General features: G+C 31.2%; 1 protein-coding gene across 1 annotated transcript in view; it reads left to right on the forward strand.

The window, feature by feature from the left end:
* LOC145294045 (ER membrane protein complex subunit 2-like) overlaps positions 1–18,832 on the forward strand; it is a 35,520-nt gene that overhangs the window by 2,170 nt on the left and 14,518 nt on the right. The window contains exons 2-3 of the mRNA XM_080141034.1: positions 13,563–13,676; positions 15,760–15,824. Of these exons, the coding sequence (XP_079997160.1) occupies positions 13,563–13,676; positions 15,760–15,824 (179 nt within the window). The remainder of the gene's footprint in view (positions 1–13,562; positions 13,677–15,759; positions 15,825–18,832) is intronic.

The following is an 18,832-nucleotide window of genomic DNA, read 5'->3' on the forward strand; positions in this document are numbered from 1 at the left end:
GATAAATGTAAATACAAAATGTCTGCTTAAGTTTAAAAAAAAAAAAGTATTGGACACGCTGTGAGAAATTCCAGTTACATGCCATGTTTCATTGTTTTAAGCCGCCTATGCACAATTCTAGTAGGCAGCCTGTGATTGGGTTATTTGTTTGAACCAAGACAATTACTTGGCGCCTTTTTTTTTGTAAACATCCATTTTGTTTTCAGCCTATGATAAAGCACCCGGCAAGAAAGACTCACCCAAGGTCGGCTCCAAGAAGAATGCTTTATTGAGAATTGAGCCGCCACAATTTCTTCATGTTATATCACCTAAATGTTTGGTGAAAAAGGATTTGAAATCTCTACAAGCAGAGACACCTTCATATTGTGCCGAAGATATCCCAATTAGTGGGTGGCATCATTTGAACATTTTCATCGTGTTTATATCTACTAAATGTTTGAACTTTTCTCAATTCAATTAGAGTCCCAAGGGACTCGATGTATGCCTAATTAAAGGCACCAGAACTCTTGCCGAGAACACCATGAATTATCATGGGCCTTTTCGAAGGAAAACCACGCTACCACTCCAACAAAGGGAGTTAACTACTGGCTCCCTATTCGAGAGGCAAAACTGACCCACCATTTTGAAAGGACTGTACCAGGACCAATAACTTTTCTTTGCTGTTATCTATATATATATAAAAGCCAAAATGTGTGTATGTATGTTCGCTTTTTGTGTATGTCCAAGAAAGGTTTTTTTTTAGAGAAGCGATCAGTCGGCTCACAACTTCCTAAAACTTTTTACATCACATATAAATCATAATATCTCTGAGTTAATAACGGAGCTCGCCTGTCTATTTAATTTGCTAGACTTCGGGAAGATAAATATTCAACAGTTTTCGCTCACCGCATCTGGATTAGGCTTTTTCCTACAATAAAAGGGACACTAATTCTGGCGGTATTTTTCCGGTCACCATCGCCGGAAATGTCCGAAAGCAATCAGTTTTGATTAATGTGGAAATTTTCCTTACATCAGACAATTGCTATTCAAATTGGACAAGGGGAGCTGGTCCCCTCCCTCCCACCCAACATCTTGGGAAAATAAAAATAAAAACCTCGCAGTTAAAGTTGACCTCCTTAAAACGTGCACCTGCAAATTCTAAGTAATTAAATAAATTACAAACGTGTTTCCGTTAGTATGTCGCGGTGGCCCAATGGTTAACATCGCACATTTTTTTTTTTTTTTTCTTCACACTTTAATTTCCAACTTTGCCTCAAGGGTTCGGGTTTGATCCTCATACTCACCTACCAAAACTTTTTTTTTTATTTTAACCCCTCCCCCACCCCTGGAGTTTTGATTTACCTCCAAACGCCGGGTAACCCCCGCTAGTCTATATATATAAAAGCGAAAATGTTTGTGTGTTTGTATGTCTCGCAAAAACTTTCGACACGGGTCACAGATTTTCACAGGATCGGTATCATTGTAAAGTTCCAACCTTCGCCCAACAAATATCGAAAAATTGGCCAAAAACATTCATTTCTTCACCCTAAAATCATCGGTTTTCTAAAGGGAGGGGTCAGCAAAAACCACCCTCTCATGACAAGTTCGCTTCTACGCATGCGTCATACGACATCGGAACATGATTTACTTTAAATATTTGAAAAAGCGACACAATTTCGTCGATGTCGTCTTTGCTCAGTTGCTTAGAGCACGGCCTCATTATCTAAAGGTTTTGGGTTCGAATCGTGGTGTGAGGTGGTTTTCTTTTTCAATGTTTTAAATTTTAATATTGAAACAGGGTTATTTAAGCCAGTGTTTATTTTTGGTTTTTATTTTTCAGATTTTTTAAAGAAGTTTTAACGTTCATTTTTTCTGTTTTATTTTTCCATCACATTCGCGTTTTCTTTTTTTGTTTTTCCCATTTTTACATTTAACATCGTTCGTTTGCCTTATGTTATTTTTTTTTGTGTTATTTTTCGAAATTTTTTTTTTTTTAAGTATTAACATTTTAATATTTAAAAATATTTACTTCTCTTATTATGTTTTGATTACCCCCGCCCGAGCACGCACACCTCTAAACACCCGGGCAACGCCAGATACCCCCCCCCCCCCCCGCTAGTTTATATCTATAAAAGCGAAAATGTGTGTATGTATGTTCGCTTTTTGTGTATGTCCAAGAAAGGCTTTTTTCCGAGAAGCGGTCAGTCAGCTCACAACTTAAAACCTTTTATATCACATATAAATCATAATATCTCCGAGTTAACAACGGAGCTCGCCTGTCTATTTAATTTGCTTGACTTTGGAAAGATAAATATTCAACATTTTTTGCTCGCCGCATGTGGATTAGGCTTTTTTATATAATAAAAGCGACACTAATTCTGGCGGTAGTTTTTTCCGGGTGCGATCGCCAGAAATGTTCGAAAGCAATCAGCCTTGATCAATGTGGAAATTTTCCTTATATCAAACAATTGTTATTCAATTTGGACAATCCCCTTGTTATGGGGAGCTGGTTTTCCCCCTCTCAACATCTTGGGAAAATAAAAATAAAAAAAGCGTTCCCGCAGTAAATGAAATACCACCCCGCAGTCAAAGTTGACCTCTTTTAAGTCATTAAAACGTGCACCTGCGAATTCTAAATAGTTAAATAAATTCAAACGTATTTCTGTTAGTATTTTGCGGTGGCCCAATGGTTAACGTCGCACGTTTTTTTTTTTCTTCTCACACTTTAATTTCCAACTTTACCTCAAGGGTTTGGGTTCGGGTTCGGGTTCGATCCTCATACTTACCTACCAAAACTTTTTTTTTTTTTTTTTTTTAACCCTATCCCCGGAATTTTGATTTACCCAAAACTACACACAGCTCCAAACACCCGGGCAACACCGGGTACCCCCCGCTAGTCTATTTATATAAAAGCGAAAATGTGTGTGTGTTTGTATGTCTCGCAAAAACTTTTGACACAGGCCACGGTTTTCACGAGTTCGGTATCATTTTGAAGCTCGACATCTTGGACGACAAATATAAAAAAAATGGGCAAAAACATTCATTCCTTCATCCTTAATGGCTCTCTTTTTTACAGGGAGGGGTGAAAAAAAAAATGGTATCTTCATGACAAGATGGCTATACGCATGCGTCAATATGCACAGAAGACGTTGTACATTGAATTCGTTTTAAATGTTATAAAAACCGACCTACTTTCATCCACGTGTCTATAGCGCGATGGGTTAAGTGACAGCGTCGTTATCTAAAGATTTCAGGTTCAATCCCAGTTATCAGATATACTTTTTTCTCGATTTTTAAACATTTAATATTGAAAAAAGATTATTTATACCATACGTTGTGTTTTTTTGTTTGTTTTTTTTTTCTTTTTTTTGGGTTTTTGTTTATCCGATTGTTTTAAAGAAGTTTTACATCCGTTCGCTGTTTATTTGTTTTGTTTTTTCCGATTTTTTTTTTTTTTTTTTTTTTAGTTTAAACAGGTTCGTTAATTCACTTATTCCCCCCCCCCCCCAACATACACACCTCCAAACACCCGGGCAACGCCGGGTACCCCCGCCAGTAACTGAATAAAATTTGAGTTTAAGGGTATGGTTTTGTAATTTGTGGATTTATTTTGCCTCTGCCAGGGAGTATTGAGTTTGTGAGATTAATTTCTCACACCGCTTACAATAATAATTTCATTTAACTTTGTTGTAATAAAGTTTTTGATCAATGTGGCTTGGTTGTCCCACTGAAGATTTTTTTTTTTTTTTTTTACTTTAACTCTACATTCACCGTTAACTGACAGTTTTGCAGTTTCCAGATATGCTGAAAATGAACACATTTAAATTTGAGACAGACAAGTAGTTTTCTGAATATGAAGACCTTTATATCCAATGCAATCCTTGGTTTTGATTGTCGGCCATGTTTTTTCCAACTGAACAAGTACTAATGCACATGCATGTTACAAAATACCCTCCCTCCCCATGTTAAGAATGGCGATGGCAACTGAAATTTAATAAGTAATACATTGGAAAATAATATCGTCAGTGACATGCAATATGGTTTCTGTTTTGCTAGATCTACAGTTGATGTGCTAACAGTTATCTCAGGATTAACAAATTTCTTGATAGACTTCCTTTCTTGGGTAATTGCTCTTCACATATCAAATATAGGGTATGGCATAAAGGTCTACTCCACAAGATCTCCAGCTTCAGGATAGCTGGACTTATAGCAATATTAAAAATAGAGGTTTAGCAATTATTAAATCTTTTCTCTCTGATAGTTTCATAAGAGTAGTGGTTGATAGGTAAAAATCAGAAGCTTATAGTGTTAATGCTGAAGTTCCTCAGGGGTCCATTCTGGGCCAATTCTTTTCTGTATCTACATCAATGATCTCCCAAATCACATCCTAAGATCATTCGCAGACATTTATGCTGATGGCACTACCATCTATGGCAACACTTCAAAAGCTGTAAATGACCAAGTTCTCTCTGATGATAGTGAGGATGCCCATTTCTCTTCCTTGCAACCTCTTTCCCACAGAAGAGACGTTGCAGGCCTGTCTCTGCTTTATTGTTATTTTTATGACAAGTGCTCGTCCGAGCTCCTGTTTATGGTAAATAAAGAAGGTAGGTAACTCTGACATTTATTGGGTGGGTTTCTAATAGTATTTTCTTCAATTTTCTATTTTTGAGAAATTATGTAGACTCCAAAGATCTGAGCCTATCATGTCAGCCATTTTTTTTTTTTGTTTGTTTGTTTGTTCTCCCATAGCACTAGACACTACTTGTTTTTCGGATTTAATAAATGCTTTAAAATACGTAAAAGCACTAAAATCTTATCCAGCTAGGTAGAAAAGTAACTTCTTTGCATCTGATGACATTTGTTATAGACTTTTTTTTCTTTTTTTTTTTTTCATTTTGTTGTCTATAATAAAAATGCACTCAAGTGTTACAGCTTTTGGTCAGCTTCCAAAGCTGCCTATGTCAGCTTGGTAAAATCCAGAAAAAATTTCAAAAACAGCCGAAATGTGACTATACAAAATAAAACATAGGTTTCTGAAATGGAACATGTTAGCAGATTTTTATGAGTCAGTATTCGTAGCCATAGGGACCAATCTATATAAGCACATTTAAGTTTTGTGAAATGCAAAATTTAATGTTAAGAAAAGAAAAATTGTTGAGTTTGTATTTCCTCGTTGCAAGTCAAAGAAATGGTCGTTTTCCCAGCTTATGACTGATTGGAACAAAACCTTTTTGGCAATTGTCCAAAATATTCCCTTTTTTTTTTTTTTTTAAATCAGAAAGATAACTGTAGACTGTCAAAGATTAATTTGGTTTTTTGCTATTGTAGCGAAATTCGAAACTGAAATATTGAATTTCAAATGAAATCAATGGTATCTACTTAATTGTCATGTCACAATAATGAACATATCCAAAAATTATGAAAATCGATAATGTAGAAAATTAATTATTCATGGAAATTGAGTTTTGCAAAAGAAAAATGGAAAGTTCTAATTGTAACCAAAGGGAGGCAAATAATTCCTGAAAATCAAAAATCTTTGCCCACTGTTTTCATTAAGAATTAATTTTCTACCTTGTCGGTTTTCATAATTTTTGGATATTTTCATTACTGCTACATGATAATTCAATACATACCATTGATTTCATTTAAAATTCAATATTTCATTTTTTGAATTGATCTACGATAATGAGGAACCAAAATAGTCCCAATTTTATTTTTTTTGTTTGTTTATATTGTCGATCTTTATTAACTATTGGTGGTTTCTTTTTTATCAAGTAGTTATGTCTTGCTCACTATTGTCTTTTTTTTTTTCACTTAATTTAAAATCCATTTCCATATAATAATTTGTATTATCCGAACTACTGTTCTTGTTTCAATATTTTTGACATAGAAGATTATGATCAAAAAGATTTGGGCAATTTTATTTATAACCCTGTGTGATAAGAATGAACCAATCAAATGCCAGGACAGCTTTATAAAATAGATTGAATCTTATTGAATACTTCAGTGTTATCTTTCCATCTTAAAACAAGAATGTCACTACACTTCTGCTGGTCATAACTGGCATTATTTCTTTACCTGGGAAGTTTTTGTTCTTTTTTGTAAAAATACATTCTTGAAATAGAAAAATACATTTTTCTATTTCAAAAGATCTCATCTTGAATGTTATTCTCACAACATCGAACTCTAGGATATGCATGGAATTATGAATGAAACCCTTTATTTAATCCACATTTGACAAAGATTTTGGAGTCTGACAAGATACACCTGAAGATCAGAAGTTACATCGGCTGAAAAATTGTGTGAATAATAATATGCAAGATAAGAGTGGTCGAATTAATCCAATGAAATAATTCTACAACTAAATTGGAATCCTTCTTTTTTCTTTTCTACATCAGATCTGTCTTGCACGTCAACCATGGTGGTATGAATTGAAATTTTATCATTTACATTGGTTGCAATATGCCGTTGTTTGAGTACATCTTTGACTTCATCGTTCCAAGTCTTCCTCTGCCTTTTCTTCACTTTTAATTGAGGTGCATGTACATCTGTTCATCTTATCCGGTGTTAAGCAACCATGGTAGCATGGAACGACTATCTACCTGCCTAATTAGAGAACTGCTTTTAGGCATCCAACTTTTAACAACCTATAGGCAATCTCAGCATTGTTCTTATATCAAATAAGTGGCTTTTTATCAAAACAAAAATCAAATCTACATTTAATAATCTAAACCATATTTCGTAAAACTGATGAGGGCTATGATTATTAAAGATTGCAGGATTATTTTTGTAAGCTAGAAGATTAACATTTAGTGGTTCATATGATTAGATTATCGGGGGAAGGTTGACTGGATTATACTTTAGGAGATTTAAAATTAAATCTTCCAAAAATTATGTTCAGCTCTACATATTATTAGTGATAAGTTTCATACTGGGTGAAAATTTTCTATTTTAGGTTATTTAATGGCTTATTTAAATTTGATGTCAAGAACTTTCCATCGAAAGTTGTCTGTGCCCAGCTAAAAGTAAAAAGCTACACAAGACACACATAAAGTTGATATACTATTTTTCACCATTGGTTCAGATAAAATATAGGCACATGTTTTGTTTTTTTTTTTAATTATTATCCCTTTTTTCTGAGGTCAATAAGAGGATTTTCCGAGTGGGGGAGTTTGGAGCGTTTTTTTTTTTTTATATAAAGAGTTCAAAGTTTCTTTATTTTCAGAATGCACATCATGTAAACAATGTGTACGTTTATCATATTTTTATTTAAAAAAAAAAAAAAGGAAACTCAGGAAAGACAACTCTTTTACATTCTTGACAAAGAACAATGGAAGAGTATAAGAAATTTTTTCTTTAATCAAAATGAGGAAAATGTCCAACATCGCTAGCATTTTCGAGATATAACAAACATTAAATAATTAAGTGAAACAAAAAAATAAGAGAAAAAATGTGGAGGCAAATAATTAATAAAATGAAACTTTTCAAAAATCAACATACAAGTATGAGGAAGTTCCATCAGATGTCTTACTGGCTTGGCAGGCTGAAAGAAGTCTTGAGGCATTTCCACGAACAATGACGATGGAGAGGCACTTGTAAAGTCAATCCATGTTAATTCATTGGTGGGGTCTATTGCTTTACTCATCTCTATCGTGATTGGTTGAAACCCAAATCTGTCAATGTGCCGACATATTTTGATCGCTTGCGGTTCTCTGCTGCTGCATCTCCAGAGATTGTTGTCAATTCTCCCTGACAAGGGTGCAGAAATGTTAACACCAGTCACCTCTTGTTTGCAAAGAGAAACACTATGAGGCAGTTTGCCATCCCCTCTCTCAAGGCCAATTGGCTCAAGGATTGATGGGAAACCAGCGATGTCTATGGCCTGTCAGATAATATCATTGAGAATTTTGTGCCGAGGAAATCTGCTGACATTTCTTCTATAGAAAGGGTGAAGTCCATATACGTTGACCATCTTTACATTTTTAAATGTTATTATGTAATGATTCATCAAGTAAACCATTTCTTACTAATTTCTATTGCTTTCACCCTCTTTCAGTATATGTTAGTTTGGTCCCCACCCCTTGCTCTTATTCTATATGTTTATTATTCTTGCTTCCATTACTCTCTCTCTCTCGGTTTATTAACAATCAAAAGTAATAAAGAAAACCTTAGAAGATAGGAATAGTCCATTATAAACGAAAGGGTATATTCCTACAGGCACTAATACTATTTATTGGAGGGGAAAAATCTAAGGAAGATATATATAGTAAGTTATAAAATATGGCGATTAAGCTACACTGAATATTCCACGTTTCATCTACTCTAGGACTCTTCAGGCTTATGCGCATAAGCCTGAAGAGTCCTAGAGTGGATGAAACGCGGAATATTCAGTGTAGCTTAATCGCCATATATATTTTATAACTTACTAACTAGCTCTACCTATGTATTGAACACTTTTGAAGTAAATACTTAAAGTTCACGCATAAATTTATACTTTTGTATATTTTATGTGAGTAAATTAAGTAGTTATATATGGTAGACAGAAACTTATTTTATCTTTAACTGACTTAATTCAACCCAAATTCAATGAATGACTTTTTTTTTTTTAGTATGATAAAACCCTTGATACAAAATTAATATTCTAAAACGCTGCATAGAATTTTACTGGAGAAAAGTTTGAGATTTTGTAGTTGATGAGAATTTTATCTTTTAATTGTTATGGTTCTCATCAGAAGACAATTCTCATTTGTAGTGAAAAAAAGTTGTATATAGTTGCCAAACACGATCGGACTCTTTCAGCATTTCAATTAGAACAAAACTAAATTTGTACAAAACATTGGTACTTATCCAGTTTATAACCTAATTTCTAGCAATTTTGCATCAGCATCTTCCAGCACGTAAACAGCCAGATGATGTCAAAACAAAAACTGCCAGATGATTAATTCAAAACGCAGTGTAATTACACCCTTTTCCCTTGTATTAAGAATGGTTTTCTATTTAGAAAGTCATTCTTAACATGAAGATTTCATGTTAACGTAGCGTGTCAAGTCATCTTTGGTTTAAAAAATTTTTTTCTTGATTTAAAGAATTTCATACTTTTATTGAAGCTTCTTTTCTGACTGCTGATTGGATAATCACTTCGGCATCTTCAAACTGTTTATGTAACATGTCAGAAGATGCCAATGCAAAGTTGCTGAAAATTAAGTCATAAACTGGTTAAATACCAAAACATGTTTTCTTCTTATCTTTGCTCTCTATATATAAAACTTCCACACATTGTTTTCATCAATAAAATGTTTGATGTATCATAAAACCAAACTTTGAATCATTGTTTCATTAATTTCCGTTTAGTTTTGAAATCAGAATATTTTTTTCTATTCGATTGGCAAATAAGTTCTCGTCATTTTCGTTTTTTTTTTTTAATTTAAAAGGTTTAGCAAAAAATATCTAATCAATGTTTTCATCTGGCTGTTTACAATTTCTTCCCAACGTTCAGCAAGATTTTTCAAAATGTCATCGGTAGAAATCAAAAAGCTAAAAATGGACAGCAAAATAGAAAGATGTTGAAAATGATTTTTCTTGACATTCCATTTTAATGATCTGGAAAAGCTGGCCCATGGCGTAACCGATAAAATAGTTGTTGTAAATGACGCTTTTCTGAAGGTTGACAATTCAATCTTCAGTGTGGGCAATACTCAGATACAACTGTGAATTACTTAAGACTTCTACCTGATCATAGCTGATGGAATAAAAACATCCTATCCACATGGATTAAATCAAAGGCTCTATTAAAAATTTCTTGCAGATTTCCTAGTTTGACAAGAAACACCTGAAGGTCAGAGTTTACACTTGCATAAACATTGTGAAAATACGACTAAAGATAAGAGTGGTGGTCTACATAATCCAAATAATGTTTTATCAATCTTCGTATTGAAGATTCGGATTAATTTTATTGATCTGCAAATAAACAAAAATTAATTTAAATTAAGTAAAAAAAAAAAAAAAGTAATTACACACTTTTAGAAGACATTTCTTTTGAATAGAATTTAAATATGAATTAGAAAACTTTAAATGTCAGTAAAATTATTAAATCATTTTTTACTTTTGTTGGTGTTGTAAGTCCAATATTTCGCTAAAAATAGCCTCATCAGGGTAATAAGTCCAATCCGTAGTTTTTTTTGTTTTTTATTTTTGTTATGAAGGAGGTAATTCCTTGGAGAAGAAAAATTTTAATGTATGTGCTGTCCAGTTATTTAACGTGTGCGTCGTTCCAGTTTCGAGCAGGAATATGAAGTTAGAAAAAGTAGTTACACACTTTTAGAAGACGTTTATTTTTAATAGAATTTAAAGATAAATTAGGAAACTTTAAATGTTGGAATGAAACACCAGCAAAAGTAAAAAATGATTTTATCATTTTCCAACATTTAAAGTTTTCTAATTTATCTTTAAATTCTATTCTAAAAGTGTGTAACTACTTTTTCTAACTTCATATTCCTGCTCGAAACTGGAGCGATGCACACGTTAAATAACTGGACAGCACATACATTTAAATTTTTCTTCTCCAAGGAATTACCTCCTTCATAATAAAATAAAGAAGAAAAAAAACTATGGACTGGACTTATTACCCTGTTGAGGCTATTTTTAGTGAAATATTGGACTTACAACGCCAACAAAAGTAAATAAAAATGATTTTATCATTTTACTGACATTTAAAGTTTTCTTATTTATCTTTTATCTTTTAAATTCTAATTTTAAATTAAAATTTTAAAAAAAAAAAATTTATAAAAAATAGATTCTAAAATGTTTAAAAGTTGTTGAGAACTTAGTGATCAACCAAATATTTCGATTGTAAACTTCAGTAACAGATTCATTAATTACTGGAGAATTGAGAGATTTATATTTTCTTGCTAAATATTGTAAACCAAGTCAGCCAGAGTTGATCATCATAATTGTGTGGATTTGAAAAAAGACTCTTGTGATATATCAGGAGAAACTTTTTATTTAATGTTTGTTCATCTTTTTTCACCCAGACTAATATTTGATAAAGTAGTGACCTTTATTGGAATGTGACTAGTCCAGTAATTCAAGTAGTCATTTGATCATGAAAAATGCTGTCCTTGTTAAATAATTAATGTTTTAACATTCAAAGGTCATGGGGAGAAAAATGTTGAACGGATGTTAAGAAAAATGCTATGCGCATATTAACAATATTCTTTATCGTACTTCATGGTAGATTAAAACAAACTAATAATATACTTTTATGCTCATTGCTTTCATATGGGCTTCAATGGGGTCTATATTGTTGTTGTCTGACTTTCTTGTTCAGAAGTCTTTTCTTTTTCACTGAAAATTTAAAGTTGTTGACTAATATGACCATCCTTTAAATAGATTGTATAGTGGTACAGGTTATCTCAATATTTCATAAGAATCTTTCACTTAATGATACAAGCACCAAAATTGGCACAAGTCACGTTATAATTATACATTTTAAGAAAAGAACGTTAGCCATCAGAAAATTCAAGATGGCTGCAGAAGTAAACCTGACAAATTTCAATTTTGGTGCTTGTACCACCAAGTGAAAGATTGTTTCAGCAATCTGCCCCACTAGTATCTTTAGTACCTCCTAGAATTCATTGTAATGTGTAACCAGTTTTTTGCACAGTTACACATGTTAATGGTCATGAAGACTCCAAGCTATTAAGTAGTATTGTCTATTTGTTTGCATAAAAACTAAAATTTAAATCCCATTTTAAATCTTATTTAAATTTGTTTTCACCTATTCTTTTAAATTCTACTATTTCAATGTTTCTGAATTTTTGAGATGAGGATTGATAATTTAGATTATTTGGACTACTATTCTCATAAGTTGATCTAACCTTCAACTTTCAAGTGTATCTTGTCGAATTCTTAGTAAACTGTACTTATTTCTTTTTTTGTAAAATCTTCACTTGTTTTTAAGTAAGCCTTTTTCCATGATATAAGAATAATATAGAAGAATTGCTGTTCTCTATATCAGAATTCATCCATATAACACTTATCGTTGGCTAGTTTTGGACTATAAAGTGGCTTCATGCTTTGTCTGGGGCAATTTTCATAAAATAAAATATTGTAAATAGTACTAAACTAAAAAATAATCATTGAATTAGCAAAAAAAAAAAAAAAAAAAAAAGTTAATTAATGAGATGTTCTTTTACTAAACAATATTAAAATTATATATGGCATGCACCTGGTCAGTATATTAGAAAATTATTGTCCTGCTGTGAATAGAACTTTGGTATTTTAATCTTCCTGTTAGTGCGATAAATGTCTGAATTTTATAAATATACAGTTAAGCCTCTTAGTATATCTCTTATTTTTTTTTATCTATGATAATATTTCAATTTTAAAACAAATTCTGATATACCTACAATTAAGGGTGATAAAGTGATTTATGATATGGCCTGAAAACTTTTGTGTGCCAGATTCGAATTTAGTTTGTTTCACAAAAATGCTTTCATCAAACTCAACCCTGATCTTTTGTTTAAACTACTCGAGTAAAGATTAATAAAATAATATACTTACACTCTCATAGAACATATAATATACTGATCAATTTCTCTTAAATATTTCATCAGATAGACCCTAAGAGTACTATTCTAAACTTAGGCAACCTACTCCAAAAATATATAATTCTCTATTAGCTGTACTGTAACATAGTTGTTAATCTTCAACGATGTTATTACGTTTTAACATTTTGACCCACACGTATCACATAAGAAACAAGTAAAAGGAAGAAATTTGACTCTTTCAGTTTTTTCTCTTTTTTTCTTTTCTCTTTTTTCTTTTTCCTTTTCTTTTTTCCTTTTTTCCTTTTCCCTTTTCTTTTTCCCTTTTCTTTTTCCCTTTTCTTTTTCCCTTTTCTTTTTCCCTTTTCTTTTTTCCTTTTCTCTTTTCCTTTTCTCTTTTCCTTTTCTCTTTTCCTTTTCTCTTTCTCTCTTTTCTCTTTCTCTCTTTTCCTTTTCTCTCTTTTCCTTTTCTCTTTTTTCCTTTTCTCTTTTTTCCTTTTCTCTTTTTTCCTTTTCTCTTTTTTCCTTTTCTCTTTTTTCCTTTTCTCTTTTTTCCTCTTCTCTTTTTTCCTCTTCTCTTTTTTCCTTTTCTCTTTTTTCCTTTCCTTTTTCCCTTTTCCTTTTTTTCCCTTTTCCCTTTTTTTCCTTTTTTTTTTCTCCTTTTCTAATATAAGGCATTTATTCCAAACAACACCCGCACCATTTGCATTTATTTATTTATTTTTTTTTTTACAGTTCCTATAGCACCAACATATGCTTAACAAAACTGCGGTGTCAAACACATGCTTCAAAAATCTCTCATGCCATAATAATTCAATGTGTTATTTTGAAAATTGAGTTGCTGCAAGAAACATTCACAAGATTAGAAGATAAAACTGATTGTTTGATTTACTTTGTGAAATCTTGTCAGAAAACATTTTACTGAAGACATTTCTCTTTAGTTCAGTGTTTGAACCTGTAACCCATATAAAACATCTAATTTTATAGAAGAGTAATATAATTTTCCTTAAATGTTTTTCTGCTTGTTAATTTCAGATGCCAAGACTTATCTCCGTAAATTACGAGAGGACCAAATTCGAGATGCGGCCATGGTGGTCCAGATATGGGAAGAAGTCCTCATGAATTATCCATACAGTCTGGGAGATGAATGTAAGTTACCCATTATTTATTTGTTTATTTTATTTATTTATATATGTGTGTGTGTGTGTGTCGCCAAAAAAAAAGTCCGCACTTGTCATTTTTTCAAAAAATGCAAATTTAAGCTAAATTGAATGCAACTGTTTAAAAATCTATACCTCATTTGATTCGCCTTTTCTTCATCTATAATTTTACCTGTTCATATTTTACCTTTAATTGAAGTATCTTAATTTTCAGGTCAATTTTTTAAAAACTTCTTCTTTTTTTTTTTTTTTTTTTTTTTTTTTAAATAACAAGTGTAAACTTTCTTTTTTGGCAGCATAAATAATAAAAACTTATAAGTGTGAATTAAGTACATTTTTTTAGTTTTTGAACGAGAATGTAATGATATACATACTCTTAAAATTCGCTTTCTTTGAACTTAATATTTGTTACGATTCAAAATACCATTTATAGAATATATACCTCAATATTATATATTTTCTTATAAAATATATATATAAATATATATATATATATATATATATATATAACTTGGAAATTTTTCAACCTTGAAAACTATATGAAAATACTTTTAATCCAAAATCGTTCATTAAAAAACTTTGCTTGTAAGTCAATTAATCTTTGTGATTGGTTTGTTTCCAAGAATTTATGCTAGCTTTAGTATTGTTGTGGGGATTATCAGTTGTTTACCATGAAAAACTGTGTGTGTTTATGTGCAAGAGTTGCAAAAAAGGTTGTTTGAAATACTTAAGAATTACTCGTGGATTGAAACAGGATTCATGCAGAGAATGTTAAGGCAGGTCCATCCATCCTTCTCACTGCATCACTCATGAAAGGCAACTAAGCCTAACAATTTAAAGTTCAACGATTGAATAGTTTCTAGCCACTTGGTATTTCAATAACAAACTCCATATATATGATTAGATTCCAAGTAAGCTTTTATCTTGTTGGATATTTGGCAAGTGACCCTGGGAAAAGAGGCATTCGATGGGTTGCATACACATACACAAGTTAATTCCATTAGAGATATTAACTACTTTTATAAATCAAGAATATTGCATTAATAGTAAATAATGTATTTTAAACAAATATAGTGGATGCTATAATCAGACATAAAATGAAACTTTGAGATCGTCAGTCTAAGGTTCTACCAACTGACCCTACTGAGACTTGTTTTTTTTTATAAACGGAGCTTAAAACATTACGATGACAAAATAAGTATAGCTTTGGCCAGACGTCATAGATTTATGGGTACTTGTACAGTTTAATCAAGACATTAAAAAATGAAAACATCAAAAAAAGGTTATATTGTACGTATCCGTTATGGAACAAAGTTCTTCGGAAAAAAATTTCTCTTAATTTCATCAAGTTTTTTTTTTTTTTTTTTTTTTTTTTTTTTTTTTTTACAGCGGAAAAACAATTTGATACCGAGCAAAAGGTTTGATTTTTAGGAGGAAAAGCTAGTAATAAAGATGGGGAGGAAGTCTCGGCACTTTGTATGGAGTTATCTCCCCAGGACGTGTTAAAAATTTCCATAATGGCTGACTTCAACGCGCTCTCATAAAAATGTTTTTCTGCTGTAAAAAAAAAAACTACTCAATCAAATTAAATGGATTTTTTTTTTTCAGAGATCTTCAGTCCAAAACAGATACGTACAATATAACCTTTTTTCGATATTTTCATTTTTTAATGTCTTGATTAAACTGTACAAGTACCGATTTTTGTCATGTTTCAAAACACGAATTCAAACAAACAATAATATAAAAAAAGTGGATGGGCAAACATTATCAATAATGTTGGAAATTATTTTAATATTTCAAAACAATTTATTTTGCTTTAACTACATGTTGTATGTAGTATTTTCACAATTATATAATCCTCCCAGCTTAGGAAAAATATTTGACTGAAGTGAAATTTTTGATAGTTATTAAAAATATATTCTAAATCTATTTTTTTTTTAATTTTCGGCCTTCTAATATTTCTTATGTTAGCAAAGCTAAAAATTAAGACAAAAAAAAATCAATTTTTATATTTGAAAGAAAGTTTGTTTTTTGTTTGTTTTTTTTTAAACAATTTTTTTTTTTTTTTTCAGTATGGTTAATCTATGAACAGGTGTGTATTGCTGCACTCGACTGTCGACGGCCAGATCTAGCAATGGTAAGTTGAATATTTAAATTGTATATTAATTCAGATACTTTGTCCTCCTCTCACCTCCTTCACAAGCCCAAGAGACTCATCCACACAATTACAGATTTCGATTTTCAGCTAGAACAAAAAAAAAAAAAATTTTTTTTTTTTAATAAAAAAAGACCAAAAGCCATATGTATATAGACAGAGATGAAAAGAGTAAATGGATACAAAAAATTATTCATACATATTTAATGTTTCTCCTTCCTGTGTCGACAGCTAGCACCTAGAACTATACAAAGCAAAAGTAAAAGTTTGAAATATTATTTCATACTAATTGATGTTCCATTTCATATATAAATATATCTATTATATATCACCATATAAGTATGACAACGACCAAAGAAGCAGTAACATTCTCAGTTTTCAGAAGAGCCATAGGTTAATAGAAATGTGGACTTAATCAGCGTCAAATCATCGTAAAATTCAGAATTACACTTTCCATTGTTAAACAAGTGATTGTCCGATCCAATAAGAAAAAAATAATATTATGTTGCCTATCAGGATCCTCTGCCAGCAGTTATCATTATTATCTCTACTATTATATAAAAGGAACTTTGTCAGTGCGAGTTCGTTCCCTATGGACTCCAAAATGGCTAGGCTTATTTTTATTTATTTTTTAAAATTCCACAGAAGAGTACTTTATGTATCTGGCAGTGTTCTTAGAAAGATTTTGTATCAGAATGTCTTCTGTTAGTATTGATAATTGAAAAAAAAAAAAAAAGATAAAAGAATAAACAGGTGATTTTGACCAAAGTTAACACCTTACACAGCTTAATATCACAAATGTATTTGAAGTTTTATTACCACACAAGCTGAAAAACCTGGCATATAAAATCAACAGTAGATTCTTTGATATGACAGGGGCATGTTCAAAATGAATGTTTTTGTTTGAAGCACAATCGAACCATGATACTCGACTTTTGCATTTTAAACCTCAATTCAAACCATAATATATAAAAATAATTTTATAAAATGAACAGTAGCTTCTCTACAGTGCAATATAGACTACGATGTCTTGTGAATTAAGTCATTGTAAGGAGGTATGTGAAGCTTCCCCTCTGTGTACCACAATGGATCCCCAACTGATTTGATTTAAAAATGAGTGGTTTCACAGATTTCAATGACAATAAAAATATGACAGTGTGAAACAGTCATTGATCATTCAACCCCAGGCAACGTTGGGTCTCCCCGCTAGTTGACAATAAGGGTATCTATTTCTTTCATGCCTGTGTGTACCATTATTCAATTATTGGTCATGTGTGAACGTTTCGTTTGCAATGGCTGCCAGTGATACCTCGGCCATGGATTGGACAACTTTAAACAACAAGAAAAAAATTCTAAAACTTAATTTACTACACGATTAGGTATTTTTTCCTAATAGGATGATATATTTTTCACCCCAGGCATGACATGAAGCCATTTAATGTAAGGCGTTAAAATAAAATGCTATTTTAAGATAAAAAGTTAACCAGCTATAAGTGTTAGATCGCTAGATTCTGACCTAGAAAACCACAGTACTTCCTCCTTTGTCAGAAATATTAATAGAATGTGAAGATTAAAGAACAAAATAAAATAAGCGAGATTTACGAGGCTGACGAAAGTAAGCCTAAGGTCCACTTTCTATTATTTTTAAACAACGACATTTTCGGGGAATTCCCTCACATTCTTATTATTGGTAATGCCCACTATTAAAATAGTCATATTTTAAAAAATAAAGCACTTTAAGTCCTCAAAAAAACTACCACCATTTTGTTTGGAAATGAATATCCTTTTACATACTTTAATAAATAATAATCTACATGATATGTTGGAAGTGTTTTTAGGGAAGTAATGATAAAAATGTAAATGCTATGAAACGGCGATTTTGTATCAGATTTTTTTTTTTATCCCACAGTACCAATTTTTTATGAGGAATTTTGTCATAAAATTTGGAAAACAATCAGAAAAAAACAAATCTCACTTATTGTTGAGGTATAAATTAACTGGTCCGTGTGTTTTTTTTTTTGTCTTAAAAATAAAACTTCAACATGACATATTTCGAACAGTATTTTGCTAAATGTTTTCTTTACCCCAAGTACTATGTAAATTAATATTTTTATTATTTTTATGCATTAAATTGACAATTCTTTGATGACTTCTCTTTTGGTACCATTCATTTTTAAATGGGCTCCTGTAAAAAACTGTAACCCATTTTCAACAAAAACAATTTGATGAGTAGCATTATAATCTAATCAGCAGCAGCAACCGTTGTCGACTGTTAGTTTGAAATTAAATTTTCTAAGCTGTTTATTTTGAAAAAAAAAATAATAATAAAAAAAAAATTTTTTCTTCCAAAATAAATGCAGCTTGTGATTTTTTCATAGAATTTCCTTCAAGAAATATTGGTTTTCAAATATACTTTCGAACTTGCAGTAATAAATTACTTTATAGTTACCAATTAAAAAAATAAGATTCTATTCTTTTAAGAAATTATGTGTGAATACTCAAAAAAAATTAGTGGGAAAAAAAAAAAAAAAAAAAAAAAAAATGAAGACAAAAATAATTTAGAGTAGATGGGGGGGTCATTTTCGCATAAATTTAATGGATAATAATCCCCCTTTTCCTGGCCGTTTTTTCATTTTTTTTTTTTTTCAATTTGAAAAGTTAGTATATACCACTAACCCAAAGTCCGAGTGGCAAGCCGCCTCCTCCTCCTACAAAGACCCTCTTCAAAACACTTAATTGTTGAAGAAAAAAAAAAAAATCTCACAAGATTTATTTTCCATAGAAATAAAAATGTTAGAATGGCCTAAAATCTAATATTACATAAATATAAATTTGATAGAAAAATTTTTTGTTGTTCATTTTTTAATTTCTTCCAAGAAATGAAAAAATAATTTGGATTTTATTCTTAGTACTGCATGTAGTGAGGATTGAACCTTCAATGTCCAGAAAACCATCATGTAGAACTGACTATGACTTAACAAATTTATCCG

The sequence above is a fragment of the Euprymna scolopes genome, chromosome 15, assembly GCF_053919585.1.
Source record: "Euprymna scolopes isolate OS-2025 chromosome 15, ASM5391958v1, whole genome shotgun sequence".
Classification (NCBI taxonomy): domain Eukaryota; kingdom Metazoa; phylum Mollusca; class Cephalopoda; order Sepiida; family Sepiolidae; genus Euprymna; species Euprymna scolopes.